Source organism: Pungitius pungitius, chromosome 5, assembly GCF_949316345.1.
Source record: "Pungitius pungitius chromosome 5, fPunPun2.1, whole genome shotgun sequence".
Taxonomy (NCBI): domain Eukaryota; kingdom Metazoa; phylum Chordata; class Actinopteri; order Perciformes; family Gasterosteidae; genus Pungitius; species Pungitius pungitius.
This window is the reverse complement of record NC_084904.1, coordinates 22243591-22267730: the sequence shown is the minus strand read 5'-3', so window position 1 is coordinate 22267730 and position 24140 is coordinate 22243591. Positions and strand designations below refer to the sequence as shown.

Sequence of the window (24140 nt, the reverse complement as noted above, 5' to 3'; positions counted from 1 at the left end):
GACCTGTTGGGACTAAACCAAACTGACTGGTGACGAAAACAGTGAACTGAAAGTGGGGACCAGCAGGACCAGTAGACCTAGACCACTACAGGGAGTCATTTGGTCCACATCCAGACATCACTTCATGGACCTTTACCTTGTTTTGGTCTCTGTGAGGACACACCATGCGAGATGATGCTTCATGATTAGATGATAATGTGATTATGTAATCTCAGTGTTTCTTTCAGTTCACATCAGCAAAGAGGAAAGTCTGCTGAACCCAGCTGTGTGTCCATGAAGAGTAATCAGTCTAAAGATGATGTAGTTGACTTCAAAGATGGAGTTCGTTCTTATGACCCAGAGTGAGTTCCTAAACAGATGAAATATTTTCCTTTTTTAGTTATGAATGACAGAAATGTTTGTGCATTGTTTAAATTTTGTCATGATGATCAATTATGACAGAACTCAATGTATTTTTCTCAACGTCTAACTGTAAACCTTCTCAGATGTAAACACATTGTGAGCTAGTTCCTCCACAAAGAGGATCAGGAGAGGTCACATCTTGAGACAGCTGCAGGTTGCTGGAGACAGATACTGGGACTGAACATGTGATTAGAATAAACTCAATGCTGACGTGGTCTCTGGACTCCATGCAGAGGTTTGGAGAAAGTATTGTCAGTAGACTCTGTGGAAAGGTCCAAAGACTAGTTCCAGAAGATCTAAGGGGACTTCTATAGGTCAGGGGATGAACTAAAGTCAAAACTACATTTTGGAGTAGTTCCATAAGACTTTGGAACAGATACAGAGGTCTGCTGATGTTGTTTTTATGAGTCACAGTAAGAAATAATAACAGATGAAATTGATGGCTGACTGTCACTCAACTGATAAACTGTCCATCAGCGACAGTCTTCAACATCTGGTTTTCATGATGATCATTCATGACAGACGCCAATATCTTTAACTAACTGTTGTCTTGGTGTTGATGGTACAAACACCATGTGAGCTGATGGTTCATGTTCCTCCACAGAGAGGACCAGGAGAGCTCAGAGGTTCCCACAGGTCAGTCTGCCCAGCAGCATCAAACACACCTGGACTCCATCTTCATGGTGTGTACATGAACAACTACTTTAACATCTCTCAGTTCACCATCATCTCCATGCTGCACTTTGTAGACCAGTGGATTGTCCGTCTGTACAACATGGACCTGATGTTGGCTGCCATGGTTCTAGTTTGTGTCATTCATAGAATGTTCTGTTCCAGCTGCTGGAGGAGAACATCCTCGTGTTTGTGAAGAACGAGCTAAAGAAGATCCAGAACGTTGTGAGTTCAGATTACCCACAATGCTTGAAGAGTCAGAGGGAGGATGAGCAGTTGCTGGATGAAGAGCAGAGGATGAGCAGAGAGGCATTTGTGAAGATCTCAGTGCACTTCCTGAGGAGAATGAAGCAGGAGGAGCTGGCTGAGCGTCTGCAGAGTAGTAAGTGGATTTCTCTAAAGACTTACCATGCTGATAAATGAGACCTTCACTAATGTCTCAAGAGATGGACAGAATATATTCATAGTCATCATCTGAGGAAAGGACATGTTAAAATCTATTCTTTGACTCGTTAATCATCTTTCTTGTCTTCAATCAGGACTTCCTGCGGCAGTTTGTCAGCGTGAACTCAAATCCAACCTGAAGAAGAAGTTCCAGTGTGTGTTTGAGGGCATCGCTAAAGCAGGAAACCCAACCCTTCTGAATGAGATCTACACAGAGCTCTACATCACAAAGGGAGGGGCTGCAGAGGTCAATCAAGAACATGAGGTCAGACAGATTGAAGCAGCATCCAGGAAACCAGCCAGACCAGAAACAACCATCAGACAAGAAGACATCTTCAAAGCCTCAGCTGGAGGAGAGGAACCAATCAGAACAGTGATGACTAAGGGAGTGGCTGGCATTGGGAAAACAGTCTTAACACAGAAGTTCACTCTGGACTGGGCTGAAGACAAAGACCACCAGGACATACAGTTCACATTTCCATTCACCTTCAGAGAGCTGAATGTGCTGAGAGAGAAGAAGTTCAGCTTGGTGGGACTTGTTCATCACTTCTTCAGTGAAACCAGAGCAGCAGGAATCTGCAGGTTTGAGGAGTTCCAGGTTGTGTTCATTTTTGACGGTCTGGATGAGTGTCGACTTCCTCTGGACTTCCAAAACAATGAGATCCTGACTGATGTCACAGAGTTGGCCTCAGTGGATTTGCTCCTCACAAACCTCATCAGGGGGAAGCTGCTTCCCTCTGCTCGCCTCTGGATAACCACACGACCTGCAGCAGCCAATCAGATCCCTCCTGAGTGTTTTGGCATGGTGACAGAGGTCAGAGGGTTCACTGACCCCCAGAAGGAGGAGTACTTCAGGAAGAGGTTCAGAGATGAGGAGCAGGCCAGCAGGATCATCTCTCACATCAGGACCTCACAAAGCCTCCACATCATGTGCCACATCCCCGTCTTCTGCTGGATCACTGCTGGAGTTTTGGAGGAAGTTTTGAAGACCAAAGAGGGAGGAGAGCTGCCCAAGACCCTGACTGAGATGTACATCCACTTCCTGGTAGTTCAGTCCAAAGTGAAGAAGGTCAAGTACGATGGAGGAGCTGAGACGGATCCTCACTGGAGTCCAGAGAGCAGGAAGATGATCAAGTCTCTGGGAAAACTGGCATTTGATCAGCTGCAGAAAGGCCACCTTATCTTCTATGAATCCGACCTGACAGAGTGTGGCATCGATATCAGAGCAGCCTCAATGTACTCAGGAGTGTTCACTCAGGTCTTTAGAGAGGAGAGAGGACTGTACCAGGACAAGGTGTTCTGCTTCGTCCATTTGAGTGTTCAGGAGTTTCTGGCTGCTCTTCATGTCCATCTGACCTTCATCAGCTCTGGTGTCAATCTGCTGTCAGAAGAACCAACAACCTCCCGGGTGTCTAAAGTCTTTAGAGACAAACCTAAACCAAAACGTCTCTATCAGAGTGCTGTGGACCAGGCCTTAAAGAGTCCTAATGGACACCTGGACTTGTTCCTCCGCTTCCTCCTGGGTTTTTCCCTGGAGACCAATCAGACTCTCCTACGAGGTCTGCTGACAAAGACAGGAAGTCGCTCACAGACCAACCAGAGAACAGTCCAGTACATCAAGGAGAAGATCAGTGAGAACGTGTCTCCAGAGAAAAGCATCAATCTGTTCCACTGTCTGAATGAACTGAATGATGTTTCTCTAGTGGAGGAGATCCAACAGTCCCTTAGTTCAGGACGTCTCTCTCCAGAGAAACTGTCTCCTGCTCAGTGGTCAGCTCTGGTCTTCATCTTACTGTCATCAGAAAATGATCTGGAGGTGTTTGACCTGAAGAAATACTCTGCTTCAGAGGAGACTCTTCTGAGAATGCTGCCAGTGGTCAAAGCCTCCAACAAAGCTCTGTAAGTACAGAGAGTTAGATTCATACATCATGACTTAAATATGCTGCCATCTTTTCTACTTATTGTTCATATTTTCTACATTGTTGTTTCTTCAGACTGGATGACTGTAACCTCTCAGAGAGAAGCTGTGAAGCTCTGTCCTCAGTTCTCAGCTCCCAGTCCTCTAGTCTGAGAGATCTGGATCTGAGTAACAACGATCTGCAGGATTCAGGAGTGAAGCTGCTGTCTGCTGGACTGAGGAGTCCACACTGTGACCTGGAGACTCTCAGGTCAGGATTCAATTAATGTCCACTTGATGTCCTTATTTACATCAATGGTACATTTCTTACTTTTATAGGATTATTTCGGCTTGCATAATTTAAATCATTCATTTTCCAAATATTTTCATGAACGTGTGACAAATAGAAATATTGGAGATCAGTAATATTATCGGCTAATTGATGTACTAGTGCAGTGATTCTCAACTGGTGGGTCGCGACCCACTAGTGGGCCATTGCATGGGGAAAAAAAAATTTGAAGAAAAAAAAAATCATCCTGTGATTTTTTTTTGAAGGGACTTTTTAAATGCAGCGGAGTGTCCGTTTTTTGGCCGGGTCGTCCACCAATGTTTTCAGCAGCGGGTGCCAGGTTGGGTCCAACCATTCTGATATGGGGGAGACATTGGGTTTTTAGGATAAACATCCTGAATATGAAATTCAGCTTATGAACTTGACTTTGAATAAATTTGAGATGTTGAGAATGTTCCTCGATTTGGGTCGCGGCTTGTCATTAAGGGGTGATGGTGGGTCCCAGAGCCAGACCAGTTGAGAACCACTGTACTAGTGTTTGTTTGTCACAGAACAACATTCAGTAAGTGCTGGTATGTTAATGTGACACTGATTAGGCAACAGTATCTCAGTACTGCAGTGACCTTCCACCCCTCACAGCTCCCTCACATCATGTGACATGTGTGTTGTTATGTGTCTGCAGCCTGTCAGGCTGTCTGATCACAGAGGAAGGCTTTGCTTCTGTGGCCTCAGCTCTGAGCTCCAACCCCTCCCACCTGAGAGAGCTGGACCTGAGCTACAACCATCCAGGAGACTCAGGAATGAGGCTACTGTCTACTAGACTGGATGAGCCACATGGGAGACTGGAAATTCTGAGGTATGAAAAGGTTGGAGCCACCTTGGTCAGTATAATACTGTTAATAATAGATGATGAATAAGTGAACATAATGAGCTGTGGTCATCAGCCAATCAGAAGAAGCTCCACTGCAGTAGAAGAAGAAGAAGTGGTCCATGTGGACATGAAGGACCAAGCTGTGTGTATGAGAGTGATGTGATGTCCATGTCTCATGCTGCTCCTCCTTTCAGGGTGGAGCCTGCTGGAGTCCGATGGTTGAGACCAGGTCTGAGGAAGTGTAAGTGTGCTTTGAGTTTGATTCATGAAGATACAACCATCTTCACACTGATGATGACATCACAGAGGAGAATGAGTGATCTCACAAAGTGTCAGTAGATGAAGACATGATTAATAACTGCAGCTGTTTTGTGTCTTGTTCTCTCATCAGATTCCTGTGAACTCACAATCGACACAAACACAGTAAACAGAGAACTCAAACTGTCTGACAACAACAGGAAGGTGACATATGTGGAGGAGGAGTATCAGTCATATCCTGATCATCCAGACAGATTTGACTACTGGCCACAGCTGCTGTGTAGAACTGGTCTGACTGGTCGCTGTTACTGGGAGGTCGAGTGGAGAGGAGAAGTTTATGTATCAGTGGGTTACAGAGGAATCAAGAGGAAAGGAAACAGTACAGACTGTTTGTTCGGCTGGAATGATCAGTCCTGGAAGCTGGGATGCTCCGATAAAGGTTACTCTGTCTGTCACAATAAGACAGGAACACCCATCTCCTCCTCCTCCTCCTCCTCCTCCTCCTCCTCCTCCTCCTCCTCCTCCTCCTCCTCCTCTGGTAGAGTAGCAGTGTATGTGGACTGTCCTGCTGGCTCTCTGTCTTTCTTCAGAGTCTCCTCTGACTCACTGATCCACCTCCACACCTTCAGCACCACATTCACTGAACCTCTTTATCCTGGGTTTAGCTTCTGGTCCAGTTCTGGTTCTTCAGTGTCTCTGTGTTCTCTGTAAGAGGGAGAGTCTCCTCCTCGTGGAGAACCTTCCTCTCTGCAGCATGGAGAGTACATTACATATCATTTAGCTGACGCTTTTATCCAAAGCGATTTACATTGAATTGTAACCTATGGTTTATATTTTGCTGGGGGGAGCAATTAGGGGTTAGGTGTCTTGTTCAGGGACACTTCGACATGGCCAACCTTGCGGCTCCCAGCGCATCCCACTACTCCGTGCGCCTCCATTGCCACCATCGCCCCAGAATCTCCTCCTGATGGAGAACCTTCCTCTCTGTTCACCACATAGTTCAGTCTGTACGGGACACATGACCTAAAGTAAAGAAGTTAAAACATGGCATTCAGATTTACATTTAAGTTACTTATTTTTACAAGAAACATTTAAAATTCTGTTAAAATCAAAAAGAAAAATGGGAGAAGAAAAAAAAATAAGTATAAAACATGTTGAGATTGGAATGCCTAAGGAATGGAAGCTCTGCATTTTGTTTTATAACCTCTAGAATGACAAGGAGTCCACAATAAAAATGTAATTCATGGTAACATCTTCAAACAGAGCTGATGTAGGTTCAGGGGCATGTAGATGCAGGTGGAGCAGGTGAGGGGTACCTGAGCTGGTCTGGACTTTTGGGGTCCACAGCTCTCTGGGACTTGTGGTGTTGCAGATGAACATCTGAAAGAGCTCAGCGAGGTGTGTTTTAATGTTGCTGTGCTCGTTGTCTCTGTGGAGGAATCAATAGATCATTATTTAGATGTTGGGACCTAACAATCGCTCAATTTGTTGGTTTGTTTCAAGTTGCTGTGGCTAAAATATTAGAAAGAGAAATTGCCCTTTAATTATGTGTCCATCTTTAATGTACCCAACCCACATAGCTTTAGGTTTTTTTCCACCTCAAACACATCTGTAAAATGATGTAATTCCTACTTATGGAATAACGATGTAGTCATATAGTCAGATACGGACAATAGGCCTACATAGCTGTGTATAATCAATGCTATGATTTTACCATGTTGTTTTTCATTAATATCTTGCTGTGGGCTAATACTGATATGAATGACATTTGTTAAGTGTGCAAAAAGTTTGGCAGGAACAAGCTGGTAAAAAGGGAACCTTACAGATCTTTTATTTATTACTATCATAGATAAATGATCCAGTATCTTATTTTACAAAAGTCATTTTACATTACATGTCATTTAATGTAAAATGACTTTTGTTTCTCTGGGGCCTAACGAAGATGTAGGGTTGTCACGATACAAAAATTATGACTTCGATACTATGCCTGCCAAAATATTACGATACCCAATACTTTCGATACGATACCATACAATAAGATACTGGATCATTTATCTATGATAGTAATAAATAAAACGACATGGCAGGATGAGCTCTGATGATGTCACTCGCCCTCGTAGCTACTAGAAGGAACGCTGATGAGGACGAGTGAAGAAACAACTACAAATCTCACCTGTACGTGTTCGGCCCCTAAGGAACTATCAATAACTGATCAATATGTTTAGGAGACCAATCATGTTGTAAATTCTGTCAAAGTCTCCTATTGTAGGAACCATGAAGTGAATCCAGAAGCATTTCTTCAGCATGGTTTTCATTATTATGCTACTTTCACTAAATCCAGTCCTTCCTCCTCTTCTGGGGGTCATTGGTCCATCTGATGGCTTTGGAGACGTTTGAGAAGTGGTTTTGTCTTCTGGTATTTTTTTAGATAAGGATGTAGCTCATGTTCTTCTTCCTTCAGCCACCAGGAGGCGACATCTCATCGTTCTGAACTAGTGGGACTCAAAGTGAGACTCTGGAGGGACTGATGGGATCCTTCCACATGTAGAAGACATGATGTGTTTGGAAATAAAAAAAACACCTGCTGATCCTGATTGGAAATGCTCAGAATAACAAACAAACATGACTTTGTGTGTTTTTTGTGTCAGAGGAAGGAAGGAGAAGGGTCACCAGAGGTCAAACAGCTTCATATATACATATAGTGTGTCAAAGCTTGGCCTCTACTTCCTGACCTTTGTCATCATGAAAAAAATCATGAAAAATCATATTCAAGAGTAAACATTTCTTATCTTTATGTCATCTTTCAGATATATGCTTCTAAGTTCTAGTTGCACCACAGGTCAGCGAACACAACTATCTGTAACCTTCAATCACAAAAAGCTGGAAGGAAAACGGTTCGATGCTTCAAATTACTGGAATTTATTAATAAGTTGAAGATTAATATGTTTGCATGTTGAAGTCCCTTTAATTGGACAATTCAAAACACTGGATTGGACATTTGACCCTCATTCAAAACAAACGGCAGCAATGGCTGACATGTCTGCGTAAAATATTAATCTTTAGTTTAAATGGTTTATAAAGACCTTGAACAGTGATTTTGGTGAAGCTTGTTGTTGAGGGTCAAGGGAGCCCGGTTGAGGCAGAGGTGACATTCATGGCTCAGCTTCCTGTTGCTACTAAACAGGTAAACAGTTCCTTGGATTAGTGACTTATAAAGAGGGTTTTTCCATAACTTCACCTCCATTGTGTCCTTTGACAGACCTTCTTAGTCCCAGTAGGAATCTGGTTTGTGAGCAGCTGTCACTGTTGAAGCTCTTCTGTGTGGTTCCAGTCCTTTCAGGACTTCACAGTGTAACATTCCAGCTGGAGGTGGAGGCCAGTGGTGCTGGAGCTGGTGCTGTGTTGCTTCAGGAAGACTCTGCTGGTGTTGATCACCTGCTGTGTTACTTCTCTCAGACGTAGTGCAGCACCATCAAGAAAGAGGCTCCAGCTTTGGAACCTGCGGCCCTTTGAGGGTCACTTTGAGGTGGAGGTGATACTGGGACGGCTTCACTTCAGGAGATGTGACATAAACACAAGTATCACACCAGCAGCTACGTCACCAACCGTCACGCAAAGTGACCACACATCTGGTTCGGAATCCGTAGTTAGAAGCAGGTGAAGGAGATCCAGAGGGCTTCTGTTGGCCTGTAAGGAGGAACAAAGAAGTCAAGAGTCCAGAACTCGCCGGTTGAACAACAGACTCCAAGATGTCCGACATCAAAAGAAGGCACAGAGCTTCATCTGTACTGGTGAAGAGCTCCATCTGACGAACAGAATCACTGTGACATTCATGAGCTGCATGAAAGGCTCCAGTGAGGCGAGAACTCACCACCTCAGTACCACTCTGCAGCCTTCTGGAGCTCTTCTTCTGTGGTTTCTTACATATGAGAATGAATGTGAACCTTTAATAAGAACTCTCCTGTGATGATGTCATTGCTGCACATGTGACTGTGTTGTTTAGGAGGAAATGTGGATTTTAAAATGCTAAGTTGCAACAAATATGGATTGAAGCAGAATATTCGTTAGATAAAAAGATGTATCCTTTTAAAAGTATGTTGGATCTTGGACACCTTTCTGGAGTTAATGTTTCACTTTAACTGTTACCTGAAAAACTTCACCAGCTACATCCCAGTGAGCAGTAGTTAGTTATTCATTTATTTAAAAATCAACATTTGAACACGCACACACACACACACACACACGGAAAGTAGGTGCACTGTTTCCCATACTAATGATAAAGGGGGCGGGGATTTAATAATATGTTTTTCTGTGTGCATATGATTCCAAAAAAGAAAATGATACAATTAAAAAAGGGGAAGGCAGAAATGCAGAAATTTGTGTTTGCCACATATCTGATTTCCTGCAATAATCCAGAAGAAAAAGAAATGGCGGGAACAAGTGGGATGAGGGATGTGGTCATGAAAATTAAATAAATGAACAAGAATAATAATACAAAAAATAAATACATTTTACAACAAAGAGACAATCATAGTGAAGATATAAATATACATTTTTCTTGACTTTCCTGCAGCTTGTTGTCACAGTGCTGGTGTTTTTTCCTCCTTTGGTGGTTGATGGAAGAATTAGTTTGTGTTCTAAATTTGATCACATTTTACTGTACAAGCAGGCTTCTTCATGGCTGTTCTTACCCACAATCCTTTGCACATCAGATATCTGATCCAGAGGGTTCAAGGTCCCATGTATACTGCCTTTGAATCCTGCTTGTAACAACAAGTCCTTTATGAGGAAGCTGCAGTTTGTCATGAAGGTAAATGATTGACATCGCAGCGTGACACTGGTTTGTGGGTAAGTTGTTCCTCTCCAACAAGTGGAGTGAAGAGTAAAAACACTCTCAGGTCACTTCACTCCGTCTGATGGAAGCTGGAGTGAAGCACCAAGCTCCTTTTCTACAGACCTGCTGAGGACAGAAGAGAGCTGCTCACTGAGGAAGTTCATGTCTACAAGATCAGTAAGTGCAGCTGTGATTGGATGAATGACATCATTGATGGTTGTGAACGTGTGATTAAAGTGGGGGGGTCTATCTGTCCAGGACACCGGGTGTCAGTTTTAAAATTAAAGACGATTTAATAGCTAACAGAGACAAGCACAGTTACAAAGTAAATTGCGCAAGAGTGTAAATATTTGCGAAATAGAGATTCCCCCCCCAGTCTAACCAGAGTAACAGAGTCCAAGTATTGGATTTCCTTCGGCCCAGGCAGTTTATTACCTCCTCTCTGGCTCCATCAGGTGAACAAATGTGGGATTCCCTCACTCATCTAACCAGATCCTAACTTCATCACAATACATTCAATGATTACACATTTGGCCAGGCACAGGTGCAGGTAGACCCCCAGTGGTGCTCAAGCACCTGCCCTTTTCTCCTGGATGAGAAAAGTGCCCCTTCTGTTGGAGCATCATTTTTTCTTCATACATCAATATTTAAGAATACATTTTCATCAATTACCCCCAAATGTGTTTTAATATCTGACGGGGCATTAAGTTGAGTTCTTGTGAGAATTTCACCCCGACATGCTCACAAGACCCGCGCCTCCCTCCTCCTCCTCCTCCTCCTCTTCTTCCTCTCCCTCTTGGTGGAAATGGCTGCAGGACCAACGACGGCGGTGTTTGGTAATAAATTAACCACATTAGCGCTGCTGAAAACATTACGACGCAACTGGTGCTACGTTTCCTAAAAAATAAACAAACAAAAAACTTTAACTTTATTTTAATTATTGAAAAGAAAGGTTTTAAGTTGAGCTACATGACAGTCTGGTGAGATCTATTGTGGTATATTATTAGAGTAATGCTTCTTGTGCTTCAACTCTGTCAGAAACAGTGAATAAAGTACTGCCTCACCTCCAGTACCTTATTGCCCAAGTACAATATGGCCTTGTTTTGTCAGTTTTTGCCTGTTATTCATTTATTTATTCAATTAGATAAATTGAGTTAGTTTGTACCCAGAGATTTCAGCTCTTTGGTCTTTTTGGGTGAAGTTCCTTTTAATTATTTTTTATACTTCATAACAAACAGCTGTATATGCATTCGGTTCCTCATCTCGCGGTAAAAATACACCATCACCTCGCTCAATTGCACCTGTGCCCCCGTGTGAGGACCACCTGTCACACGATTAGACACTGCCACCCGTGGCCCCTGGGAATGGCTCCTCCTTCATTCACTAGACGTTGCGCCGCAAAGGGGGCGTGGTTTATCTCTGTCACTCGTCTCCGTGACGACGGTTGTCATTCCCACCATCCACCATGTAAATAACCACCGGTTCTGCTCATTATCCCGTGTGTTTGGGTTCACAGCTCGGTGGATTTCACCGACTCCTCCAGGATTAGGTGTCCACTCCTAAATGATGGGGAAACACCAGCAGTGACAGAGGAAAAGAAAGCAGAGATGTAAGATAAAACATTTGTTCAAATACACAGTTCAGATAATCTTAGTGAAGATTGTAAAAGGTAAAGAATAATAAAAGTGAAGAATAAATCTTTACTACAGCAAATGGAAGATACTAATGGTGACAAACCACTGTTTACAAAAACAATGAGACAATGTCTCAAGATAAGCAAAGAGATCAGATCTGTAATATCATGCTGAACAATCCAACCTATCAGGAAACATTACTTAAAGAATAATTTGATAGGATGGGAAAGTGCCTCAAAGCTGGAAGGAGGCCGTTCTAGTCCTGATATGAAACCTGGTTACGAGGTTACAAACTACGGACCGATATGCAAAAACATGGATGATTAATGAAAGAATGTAGGAAGTAAGAGATGTTTTTCCAAATCCCAGAGTGGGCTCAGCAAAGGGAGAAGTGCACTTACAGCGTTTAAGTGTTGTCTCTGTCTGACATAAAGGAAGATGATGACGTGTATTACAATGTCAGATGAATTTAATATTTTAAATGGGATTCTGCACAGTAGTTTTATCAGCGCCACACTATTATTACTATTATTATTAATGACATCCATGCTGGAAGATATATTGGCTTCTTGCTGTATGCTGATGACGGAGCAATAAGGAAAAAGGAAAAGAATATTGGTCATGTGATTAGTAGCATCTAAAACGCTGTAGTTAGTATTGAAAAGTGAAGATGTCAGTTGCTAAGTCTTGATATATGCTATTTACCAGAAAGAGAAATATAAACATGTCCATCTGAAACTATACAGACAACGGATGGAGAGGGGGGCAGAGTTTAAATCATTAGGTTTGTGGTTTGAATATGATTTAATTTGAATGTGATAAGAAATGTTTGAGGACATTTCATACTAACCATATTGAAGCTAAATGTAAAGGGTGATTGTTGTGTAGTGAAATGCTCTCACTTTGTGTAGTGAAATGCTCTCACTTTGTGTAGTGAAATGCTCTCACTTTGTGTAGTGAAAAGCTCTCTCATTATACAAATGAGTGACGGCATATTGGGTGAAGCTAAAGGGATCTTGAGAGGAACAGATCTTAACAGATGTGCTGAATGCTGGGAATACACCCGGAATAAAGGAAAAGCTCTGTAGTCAAAGAGTTTAGAGTAAATGGGTATGAGAATGGTCCCAATGAAACAAATGTTCTGCCGTGCATTTTTCCAGCATCGATGTGGATTCAACACTCCCAAAACAAAGGTAAGAATGTGTGTGACATTGTCAATCAGACTCAAGAGTACATTAACAAGACTTATTATCAATATCTGTGATTATATGAATCAATCACCCAGATGTGTTGGGTTCTTGCGGAGGGAGAGCAGGGCAGTAGAGCCTCAGTGTGCACACTGCGGGTCGGTAGGGGGCGGCATGCACCTGACGAGCCGCCATTCAGGAGAATTGGAAGAAGAAGAAGAAGAAGAAGAAGAAGAAGAAGAAGAAGAAGAGGAAGAGGAAAAGGAAGAGGAAGTCGAAGTCGTCAGAGCTTCGCAGTGACATCTTGAAGTTTTCAGAGACCTGTGAGTACGTCCCGTTATACACAGCGTGTTCTTTAGTTTGTGTTAACGGTCCGTGAACCTGTTCAAAGTCCATTTTACCGTCTAAACGATAGAACGAAATAAATAAAACACGGAAAAACACCGTTTGTTTGTTTGTTGTCGTTTCAAACCCGAAACGAAAATGGCTGTTTTCATTGTTTAAATCCCAAAGAAATTAAAAATGACCGATTTGGATTTTAATCAACAGTCGGTGTCAGTGTTTCCAGAGGTTTGCAGCTTGAAGTGCGCACGCGGAAGTGAAAATGTTCGTCCGTGATAGAAACACTGAAATAACAAGAAGTCAGTGTCAGCAGATGACTCCTGACAGCAGAATGTCTGCAACGATAACTGTCAGCTGATAGAAAGACGTTTGCGCCTAGTGGCCCTTTCTTAATAATTATTTATGAGACGGCGATAACGGACCTGCGTTCTCGCGAGATTTGACTCGGGAGACGGACTCACGGGTTCTAGAGAACTCTCATTTCCGCAATTGGAACAGCAGCTGACTTGATGACGTCACCACGTCAGGTGGTCTTGCTAATACGTTATAATATAGTTCTTGACTCTTTAGTATTTTACTATTATCAAGCTTTTGTTTCATTCTCATTTAAAATTTGAAATCATATATATATAATTAGTCATAAAATAATTAAAATAAAATATCTCAATGGATCAGATCAGAGTTGTTATACAGTCGAACATCTTTGTAAAGCAGATGAAGAGGAGCAGCTGTAGTTTGTGGTGCTGCTGAACTACTGGATTACACTGACAGGTGTAGATCTCATTTCTATTCATATTCATATAATGTTTTATAAAGGAGGACGTTGGGTACAGTAACAACAATTAAACAGTAAATATTTTACTGGATAGCAACACATTCCACACACACCTACCGTTTGTCTTGTTACTCAAACATCAAGAGGCTGATAATCAGTGTGGTGTCATCGTACAGTTAAATGCACAAACATCACTATTAATTAAACCTGAACCTCTTATGTGTCTCTACATTAATAGTGATTAACCTCATAGTATTTAATATCTATGATACAGTGATCATGGAGGCTCTAGTTAGATAGGTGACATCCTTAGTGATTGACATAGTATTTAATATCTATGACGCAGGGATTAATGGTTTTAGTTATATTTACATTTTCAAACACTTAAATAGACACATTTTCATACAGAAAGAAATATACAATAATTATGTGGAAAATATTTATTATTTTTACAATTCAGATTCTTTGAAGCTGACATGGTGCCGTTTTAGAGTCTCGATGACGGTCTCCTCATTGCCTTTAATTAAAACATTTCTTAGTTTTAATGCACAATGAGACAATAACATGCTGCACACTGGATACAGACAAGATGTTAAAGTTAAATTTAAACATGAAGTTATGAATCTAAACTCTTCCCTCAAACAGACGTAACGTTACCGGTGAACAAACATCAGTCTAAGACAACAGATTAAAAGTTATGAACACTCTTACGATACTTAACGTATAGTTATATCTCATTTATAACGACTACAAAGACGTGAATACCAGCGGAGCATTTCACAGAAGACTCCCTGAGAACAGGCTGCTCTCTGTGGGATGAGATCAGCTGACCGCCCGGTGTGGAGGAGTCTGAAGGTCCGTTAACTACACCTCACATCAAGGAGATTGGAACCACATCTGCCTCTGCACTGTGGTCACACAATGCCCAAACTACAGTTACAGTCCTATAGCAATCAACCACTCATTACATGACATGTTGACATGGTAACAGTGTTTAAAAAAGTCTAAACCTTAACAGACAGACGATAACACAGAAAGTGTCCCATGAGAGCTTTAGTGTTGAGGTGAATGAGCTCTGTGTGTTTGTCCTGATGAAGATAAATAATGTGTGAGTTCTCCCAGCAGGTTGTTGTGAAGGTGTGAAGGTGTGGACTCTGCTATGAATCAGGCTGAGGACCCAGAGGAGGGAGTCCCTCCCTCTGAAGCCCCTCTGTGTGGGGAACATGACAGACAGACCAAAGCTCAGAGGTGAGAGGACCATCTCACACTGTCCTCCACTCTTCTCCATGTCCCAACGTCTTTGATCCACTGACTCTGGTTCTACATGTGTGACCAGGGCCCATAAGAGACCAGGACCAGGACCTGGACCCAGCCGTGTATCCACTAAGCGTATTCGGTACACGGTCCAAGATGTCCCTGCCACTGTTGGTGCAAGGTGAGGGTCTCAGGCTCTCAGGCCTCCACCAGACTCTCTGGTGGAGGTTCTGGGTTTCTTGCTCCAGGGCCCTTCAGCAGTGTCCAGTGAGGGAGGGAGAGCTCCATGGAGGACTTGGTGAGACCTGTTGGGACTAAACCAAACTGACTGGTGAAGAAACAGTGAACTGAGAGACTGAGCTGTTGCTTCTCAGTGGGACCAGTAGACCTAGACCACTACAGGGAGTCATGTGGTCCACATCCAGATATTACTTCTCTGACTTTTACCTTGTTTTGGTCTCTGTGAGGACAGACACCATGTGAGCTGATGCTTCATGATTAGATGATGATGTGATGATGTAATCTCAGTGTTTCTTTCAGGTCACATCAGCAGAGAAGAAAGTCTCCTGAACCCAGCTGTGTGTCCATGAAGAGTCATCAGTCTAAAGGTCATCCTTTAAACTTCAAAGATGGGGGCCGTTCTTTTGACCCAGAGTAAGTTCTTAAGCAGATGAAACAGATGAAGAACTGTTCTGATCCTCAGTTATGAATTGCAGAAATCTGTGTGCATCATTTAAAGTGTTTATGACAGAACTCATTTTCTTCATTTAACTGGTCTGTGTGTGTTTAAGTGTGAATCATTTACTGTAGACCTTCTCAGATGTAAACACAATGTGAGCTAGTTCCTCCACATCAGGATCAGAGAGGTCACATCTTGAGATAGCTTCAAGTTTCTGGAGACAGATACTGGGACTGAACATGTGATTAGAATAAACTTAGTGCTCTGTGGACCAGCTGACGTGGTCTATGGACTCCATGCAGAGGTTTGGAGAAAGAATTGTCAGTAGACTCTGTGGAAAGTTCCAAAGACTAGTTTCAGAAGATCTAAGGAGACTTCTGGAGGTCAGGGGACGGACTAAAGAGGTTTCGAGTAGTTTCGTAAGACTTTGAACTATACATGCACATCTTGAGACAGCTGCAGGTTTCTGGAGACAGATACTGCGACTGAACATGTGATTAGAATAAACTCAACTAATAATCCGTCATCATCGACAGTCTTCAGCATCTGGTTTTCATGATGATCAATCATGACAGAAGCCAATATTTGTGTTGGTGTTGATGGTACAAACACCATGTGAGCTGATGCTTCATGATTAAATGATGATGTGATGATGTAATCTCAGTGTTTCTTTCAGTTCACATCAGCAGAGAAGAAAGTCTCCTGAACCCAGCTGTGTGTCCATGAAGAGTCATCAGTCTAAAGGTCATCCTTTAAACTTTAAAGATGGAGGCCGTTCTTTTGACCCAGGGTAAGTTCTTAAGCAGATGAAGAACTGTTTTGATCCTCAGTTATGAATTACAGAAATGGTGGTGCATCGTTTAAAGTGACAGAACTCAGTTTCTTCATCTAACTCCGTGGTCCCCGACCTTTATTGTGCCGGTTTAATGCCAGACTGTGGCTGTGTCCCAAAGTCGCAAAGCTGCATCTTTGTAGCCTCCAGCCTTCAGCAGCCTTCGTGGTAGACCTGGGCTGGGTCCTCCATCAACTGCATAGGCTGAACCAAAAGGTTACTTACTGACATTGTCTCTCAACGTCACGTAACTTAAGAGGATTTCATAAACTAAAATGGGAGGTTATATATTGTATAACATTGATATCGGTAGTAGGGCCAGGACTTTAGCGCGTTAATTAAGATTAATTCATTACAAAAAATAACGCATTAAACATTTTTTACGCATTTTTGCACCGCGGAACATTTCTCACTGGATGAGTTTCGGGGGACCGATTATACTGGAGCACCAACTAGCGTCCATGACTTCAGACAACAACAAACCACAGTGAACATGAACGAAGAAGCTGACGAGACCGTGTCGGGTGGCCCCGTGAATGGGAAATCTTCTTATAATAAACACACGGATGGAAGCGTCGATAAGAGCGTGGTTGTGTGCAAGCTGTGCAACAAGGAATTCACATCGAGCCTCAAGTATCACCTCAACGCAAAACCATTAGCAGCTAGTGTGGACGTACAAGGACCCACACCCAACCCACACTGCACCGGATGACTGGTTTAAGGACCAGGGTAACTAAGTCCACGTCTGAAAAAATAACCAATGTTCTGAATGTACTTGAAAGTATTGGTCTACTTAAAAAAACATAGTTTACAGAAGGTCTACTTACTACTTACCTATAGGCTACCTGAATTTCTGAAAGTACTATATTTCTAAATATGCTATTGCTACACTTGTCTGCTGGAATTGGTTGAACAAAAATAAAAATCCATGTGAAAAAAATGACTTCTCACTGTTCTCAGGTCAAATATTTGTATGTATAATATATGCGATTAATTTCGATTAATTAATTACAAAGCCTCTAATTAATTAGATTAATATTTTTAATCGAGTCCCGGCCCTAATCGGTAGATATTCGAGTGAATTCTATTATGGTACATTTAAAAGTGAACTTTTCCTCGATGTAGGATCACCGGCCTCAGTCCTGAATTCATTTAATCCTCGTCGGCCCAGACTGCATGATGGGATATGTGGTGCCGCAAAGGATAGATCCGATGTGTCTGCGTGCCTCGACGGCGTTTAGAGGAGCCGCCGAAATGGGACGGGCAAGTCGCAGCGGAAGTGACGTATGCGGTCGACGAATGCGTCCTTAAGGATGCAGCCTAGCGACTTTGAGACACAGCTAATATGTTCACGAACCGGCCTGTGGTGGATAAATACACAAAATAAAGTGATATGACCGGAATAAAAACTGTGGTATCCTCCAAATATAATAAGTGAATCCACTGAGTACTCTTATGCAACTATTAGCAGCGTCCGCGTAACATCACGCCAACAACATGAGGAACATCCTCTCTGCACCCGAAAACTCTCTCGTCACTATAATAACGTTTAAACATGCCTTCAAAATAAGATACAACCCAAAAACAAATATAAAGTGCGTGAAAAATACAACTCACCACAACACTAAATCAGTGGGAGCCATGAGCTTGTTCCTCTGCAACGAGACGGTCCAATCTCAGGGTAATTGGAGACTGGGACACCCAAGTGTGTCCAGTGTACTCTGTCATTTTGTTTTGGTTGCTGTCATTGCAGAAAATCCCGCTTCACACAAATAGGATGTCGGAAATTGCAACAGGGTTTCCATTGCTGTTGTGGCGATTTCAGGGTATTCTGCCGTGACTTTAATCCAGAACACCGGCAGAGTTGTCTCAAACATATGTTTAAGGCCACAGAAATTTGTGATCTCCAGCAGCTACGTAAACACGCTGGATTCACCTGGTTTGTTGACAATAGGATGAACCACCAAGTATGGTCCTCTAAGGGCACTCGCATTTGTTGATGTGGTGGCCCTCCTTCTATCTTTCTTGTTCATGCTGTTTTCATTCAAAATACTCTGAAGGATTGTCTTTTAATGCAGGATGCTTTGTCCCCAAGTGGCCAAGCAGTTTTGAAGCCTTCATTGCTTCATTAGAGAGCCAGTCGCTGCAGATTATGCGGAGCGGGCTTGGTGCGCAGGAATCACCTGTCGCCATGAATCCGTATTTTAAGGAAGACACCTGGTATTGTCTGTTAAATCCAGCTTTCTTTTTCTTGGAAGTCAGGCTCTTTTTCTGTCTCATTGTGCCTTTTCACCTTCAGAAAGAAAATTTCCAAAGATGTTTTTTACTTATTTTGCTAGCTTGTGGGTTTACTTTTAGCGGTAACGTATCACATGACCGAGTCAAGCGTCAAGAGTGAGTCATAGACGGATTTTATCCAGTCGTTTTTCAAAATAAAACAACGTTCAGACTCAGACAATAAATAAAACAAAAATAATGTTATTATATATTATATTAATGTTAAATAAGTTATTTATGCTTTCTGTAGTAGATTTAATGTTCGACTGTAGCCACAAACCAAGAGGAAACAAGGTTTTATCAACTTTGCCGTTTATTCAGCCATGCCATTTTATTCAGTTTCTTGCGTCATATTTCCATGGTCTATACAAAAGGAAAGAAAGAAGATTACAACATTTGACATGTCACAATAGGTCAGTCAGTCAACAGGTCCTAACAAACAAATCAAATCATGTACAAACTAAGCTACATTGTAATATGGATAAACAAAAAAGCTCTACTTACGTTGGACTGATTCAAACAGACACATGAAAACTGACCAAACACTGATGTCAGGATACAAACAGGAAGTTGGCCTCAACCAGGCCTCTATCTATGGTGTGGGAGGTGACTCACCACATGGTGCCTCCTGTGGGGTGGAGGGCAAAATGCATGTAGTTTCTAACACTTTCTCTGCAGCCGTTACCAAATGACCCTCGGACTGGTCCAGGGGTTGGGGACAGCTGATCAATGTATGTGTTTAAGTGTGAATCATTAACTGTAAACATTCTCTGATGTAAACACAATGTGAGCTAGTTCCTGCACATCAGGATCAGAGAGGTCACATCTTGAGACAGCTGCAGGTTTCTGGAGACAGATACTGGGACTGAACATGTGATTAGAATAAACTCAACTAATAATCTGTCATCAGTGACAGTCTTCAGCATCTGGTTTTCATGATGATTAATCATGACAGAAGCCAATATCTTTAACTACTTGTTGTATTGGTGTTGATGGTATAAACACCACGTGATGGTTGATGTTCCTCCACAGAGAGGACCAGGAGAGCTCAGAGGTTCCCACAGGTCAGTCTGCCCAGCAGCATCAAACACACCTGGACTCCATCTTCATGGTGTGTACATGAACAACTACTTTAACATCTCTCAGTTCACCATCATCTCCATGCTGCACTTTGTAGACCAGTGGATTGTCCGTCTGTCCAACATGAACCTGATGGTGGCTTCCATGGTTCTAGTTTGTGTCATTCATAGAATGTTCTGTTCCAGCTGCTGGAGGAGAACATCCTCGTGTTTGTGAAGAACGAGCTGAAGAAGATCCAGAAGGTTGCGAGTTCAGATTACCCAGAATGCTTAGTGAGTCGGAGGGAGGAAAAGGAGGTGGTGGATGGTGAGGATGAAGAGCAGAGGAGGAGCAGAGAGGCATTTGGCAAGATTTCAGTGCACTTCCTGAGGAGAATGAAGCAGGAGGAGCTGGCTGAGCGTCTGCAGAGCAGTAAGAGGATTTCTCTAAAGACTTACCATGATGATGAATGAGACCTTCACTAATGTCTCAAGAGATGGACAGAATATATTCATAGTCATTATCTGAGGAAAGTGTTGAGATCTATTCTTTGACTTATTGATCTTCTTTGTTGTCTTCATTCAGGACTTTTTGCTGCAGTTTGTCAGCGTGAACTCAAATCCAACCTGAAGAAGAAGTTCCAGTGTGTGTTTGAGGGCATCGCTAAAGCAGGAAACCCAACCCTTTTGAATGAATTCTACACAGAGCTCTACATCACAGAGGGAGGGACTGCAGAGGTCAACAAAGAACATGAGGTCAGACAGATTGAAACAGCATCCAGGAAACCAGCCAGACCAGAAACAACCATCAGACAAGAAGACCTCCTCAAAGCCTCAGCTGGAGGAGAGGAACCAATCAGAACAGTGATGACTAAGGGAGTGGCTGGCATTGGGAAAACAGTCTTAACACAGAAGTTCACTCTAGACTGGGCTGAAGACAAAGACCACCAGGACATAGAGTTCACATTTCCATTCACCTTCAGAGAGCTGAATGTGCTGAGAGAGAAGAAGTTCAGCTTGGTGGGACTTGTTCATCACTTCTTCAGTGAAACCAGAGCAGCAGGAATCTGCAGGTTTGAAGAGTTCCAGGTTGTGTTCATCTTTGACGGTCTGGATGAGTGTCGACTTCCTCTGGACTTCCACAACAATGAGATCCTGACTGATGTCACAGAGTCGGCCTCAGTGGATGTGCTCCTCACAAACCTCATCAGGGGGAAGCTGCTTCCCTCTGCTCGCCTCTGGATAACCACACGACCTGCAGCAGCCAATCAGATCCCTCCTGAGTGTGTTGGCATGGTGACAGAGGTCAGAGGGTTCACTGACCTCCAGAAGGAGGAGTACTTCAGGAAGAGGTTAAGAAATGAGGAGCAGGCCAGCAGCATCATCTCTCACATCAAGACCTCACGAAGCCTCCACATCATGTGCCACATCCCAGTCTTCTGCTGGATCACTGCTGGAGTTTTGGAGGATGTGTTGAAGACCAGAGAGGGAGGAGAGCTGCCCAAGACCCTGACTGAGATGTACATCCACTTCTTGGTAGTTCATTCCAAAATGAAGAAGGTCAAGTACGATGGAGGAGCTGAGACGGATCCACACTGGAGTCCAGAGAGCAGGACGATGATCGAGTCTCTGGGAAAACTGGCCTTTGATCAGCTGCAGAAAGGCCACCTGATCTTCTATGAATCCGACCTGACAGAGTGTGGCATCGATATCAAAGCAGCCTCAGTGTGCTCAGGAGTGTTCACTCAGATCTTTAGAGAGGAGAGAGGACTGTACCAGGACAAGGTGTTCTGCTTCGTCCATCTGAGTGTTCAGGAGTTTCTGGCTGCTCTTCATGTCCATCTGACCTTCATCAGCTGTGGTGTCAATCTGCTGTCAGAAGAACCAACAACACCGTCTAAAGTCTTTGGAGACAAAACTCAACCAATGTGTCTCTACCAGAGTGCTGTGGACAAGGCCTTAAAGAGTCCTAATGGACACCTGGACTTGTTCCTCCGCTTCCTCCTGGGTCTTTCCCTGGAGACCAATCAGACACTCCTACGAGGTCTGCTGACACAGACAGGAAGTCACTCACAGACCAATCAAAGAACAGTCCAGTACATCAAGGAGAAGATCAGTAGGAATGTGTCTCCACAGAAAAGCATCAATCTGTTCCACTGTCTAAATGAACTAAATGATGGTTCTCTAGTGGAGGAGATCCAACAGTCCCTTAGTTCAGGACGTCTCTCCACAGAGAAACTGTCTCCTGCTCAGTGGTCAGCTCTGGTCTTCATCTTACTGTCATCAGAAGAAGATCTGGAGGTGTTTGACCTGAAGAAATACTCTGCTTCAGAGGAGGCTCTTCTGAGGCTGCTGCCAGTGGTCAAAGCCTCCAACAAAGCTCTGTAAGTACAGAGAGTTTGATTCATACATCAGAACTTAAATAAAATACCATTGTTTGAAATTATTGTTCATATTTTATTATGGTTGTCTCTTCAGACTGAGTGGTTGTAACCTCTCACAGAGAAGCTGTGAAGCTCTGTCCTCAGTCCTCAGCTCCCAGTCCTCTAGTCTGAGAGATCTGGACCTGAGTAACAACGACCTGCAGGATTCAGGAGTGAAGCTGCTGTCTGATGGACTGAAGAGTCCAAACTGTGACCTGCAGACTCTCAGGTCAGATTTACGTTGGTTTGTCTTCCTTGACTTAAATATGTCTCTAAACTAGTTCCATCAGTTCCATACAGTGTAAAAAGGATCTCCCTTTCTCAATCTATGAATTTGTTTTTCAAAATTTCATACTTGAAAAAAATAATGTATTCAGAAATAAACCAGAACCATGGACCCACAGGAACTAACGTCAGAGATAAAACTCAGGATTAAAAGCCATTTCTGTGGATTCATGTCTTTGTTTCCATGATATCGTAAGAACTCTGTGGACCAGACAAACCTATTACACATTAGATCAAAAAAATAGACGCAAATGAAACACAATGTTTTTCACGATAAAGCATCAGATTCATCCTGTTGTTCCTCTTATTTAAGCTCTGCAATGCTATGTTTGATATAAATAATTAATGAAAAGCGGAGGTGGGAAGGAGACTGAAGACTTTAACGTGTGTCTCTACAGTGACGATCTGCTGAGAAGTTGATGGTTGTTCAATTCTAATTCAGAAAGTCAAAAAAAGACATCAGAAGATCAAGATGAAATTCTCACTTTCACTCCCCTTGTTCTCTCTCTTTCTTTAAAACAAGTTAGAGGATAGAGAATCCTAACTTTATATTTAACTAATAAACATTAAATATCCCTGCCTCATCCTGCTCGTAACGAATGGACCCTGGAGCAGACTCAGACTCAAGATCAGAGCTTCCAACCTTTATTTAGAAGGACAGGTAGTAGTTATATCCAGGGGCAAATCAATACGGGAATTCCGGGGACAGGCAGTAGTTCGGTAACACAGGAGGCAAAAGACGGGTCTGGTCCAGGGGAATAGGCAGGTTCGCGTCCTTCGGCTCCCCCTTGCAGCCTCCTGCTGTCACGCTAGGGTTGAGACCTCACACTGCTAGTGATACTACAGTACTTCTTATAAACAGTAAAGCACAATTACTGATCATTTCCTCTTTAAACAAGAACAGAAATGACTGTTAAAACACTTCCACAGAACAAATGTTCTTTGCACTTACTGTTTTTTTTATTTTGAACTTATCAAAGAGGATTCCATTATAACATAAATGATTCCTTTCTTCTCCATTGTTGTCTCTTCAGACTGACTAATGTGTGTCTCCAGTCACATTCTGCTGAGAGTTTGATGGTTGTTCATTTCTAATTAAGAAGGTTAAAAACATGAATTCAGAAGATGAAGATTAATTTCTCTTTTACACTTTGTTTCATTCCTCTTTGTCTTTCTATAAGACAGAAAGAGAATATAGAAGCCTAACTTTGTATTTAACTAATAAACAACGTTAACAATCCCTGCCTCATCCTGATTGTGATACTACAGTACGTCCTGTAAACAGTAGACCACATTTAACTGATGTTTTCCTCTTGTTTAAAGTAGAACAGAAATTGTAGACATTGTAATTGAACACACTTTTTGCTCTTACTAGTTTTATCTTAGTTAAAACTCATCATTAAGGAGGATTTCATTTTAACTTAAATGTCAATTTTCTTGTTGATTGTTGTCTCTTCAGACTGAGTGGCTGTAACCTCTCAGAGAGAAGCTGTGAAGCTCTGTCCTCAGTCCTCAGCTCCCAGTCCTCTAGTCTGAGAGATCTGGACCTGAGTGACAACAACCTGCAGGATTCAGGAGTGAAGCTTCTGTCTGTTGGACTGAAGAGTCCAAACTGTGACCTGGAGACTCTCAGGTCAGGATTTAATTAATGCCCACTTGGTTTCTTTATTTATGTCAATGGTACATTTCTGACTTTCATAATATTCTTTCTGTTTGCAAGATTTAAT

The 24140-nt window shown here is 42.6% G+C and overlaps 1 protein-coding gene across 8 annotated transcripts in view; it reads left to right on the top strand.

Annotated features, from left to right (window-relative positions):
* LOC119224825 (NACHT, LRR and PYD domains-containing protein 12-like) overlaps positions 1 to 24140 on the top strand; it is a 32186-nt gene that overhangs the window by 2553 nt on the left and 5493 nt on the right. The window contains exons 1-13 of one of the 8 annotated variants that reach the window (XM_062562616.1): positions 9580 to 9844; positions 11184 to 11276; positions 12462 to 12494; positions 12608 to 12811; positions 14731 to 14853; positions 14942 to 15040; positions 15400 to 15513; positions 16215 to 16328; positions 19680 to 19758; positions 19913 to 20138; positions 20292 to 22089; positions 22184 to 22357; positions 23873 to 24046. In XM_062562616.1, coding sequence (XP_062418600.1) covers positions 14765 to 14853; positions 14942 to 15040; positions 15400 to 15513; positions 16215 to 16328; positions 19680 to 19758; positions 19913 to 20138; positions 20292 to 22089; positions 22184 to 22357; positions 23873 to 24046 — 2867 coding nt within the window. In that variant the 5' untranslated portion in view covers positions 9580 to 9844; positions 11184 to 11276; positions 12462 to 12494; positions 12608 to 12811; positions 14731 to 14764. Of the gene's footprint in view, positions 1 to 1006; positions 1086 to 1239; positions 1457 to 1613; positions 3418 to 3512; positions 3687 to 9579; positions 9845 to 11183; positions 11277 to 12461; positions 12495 to 12607; positions 12812 to 14352; positions 14461 to 14727; positions 14854 to 14941; positions 15041 to 15399; positions 15514 to 16214; positions 16329 to 19679; positions 19759 to 19912; positions 20139 to 20291; positions 22090 to 22183; positions 22358 to 23872; positions 24047 to 24140 lie in introns of those variants that run through there. The other 7 variants (XM_062562613.1, XM_062562620.1, XM_062562618.1 and 4 more) reach the window with 7 other exon arrangements.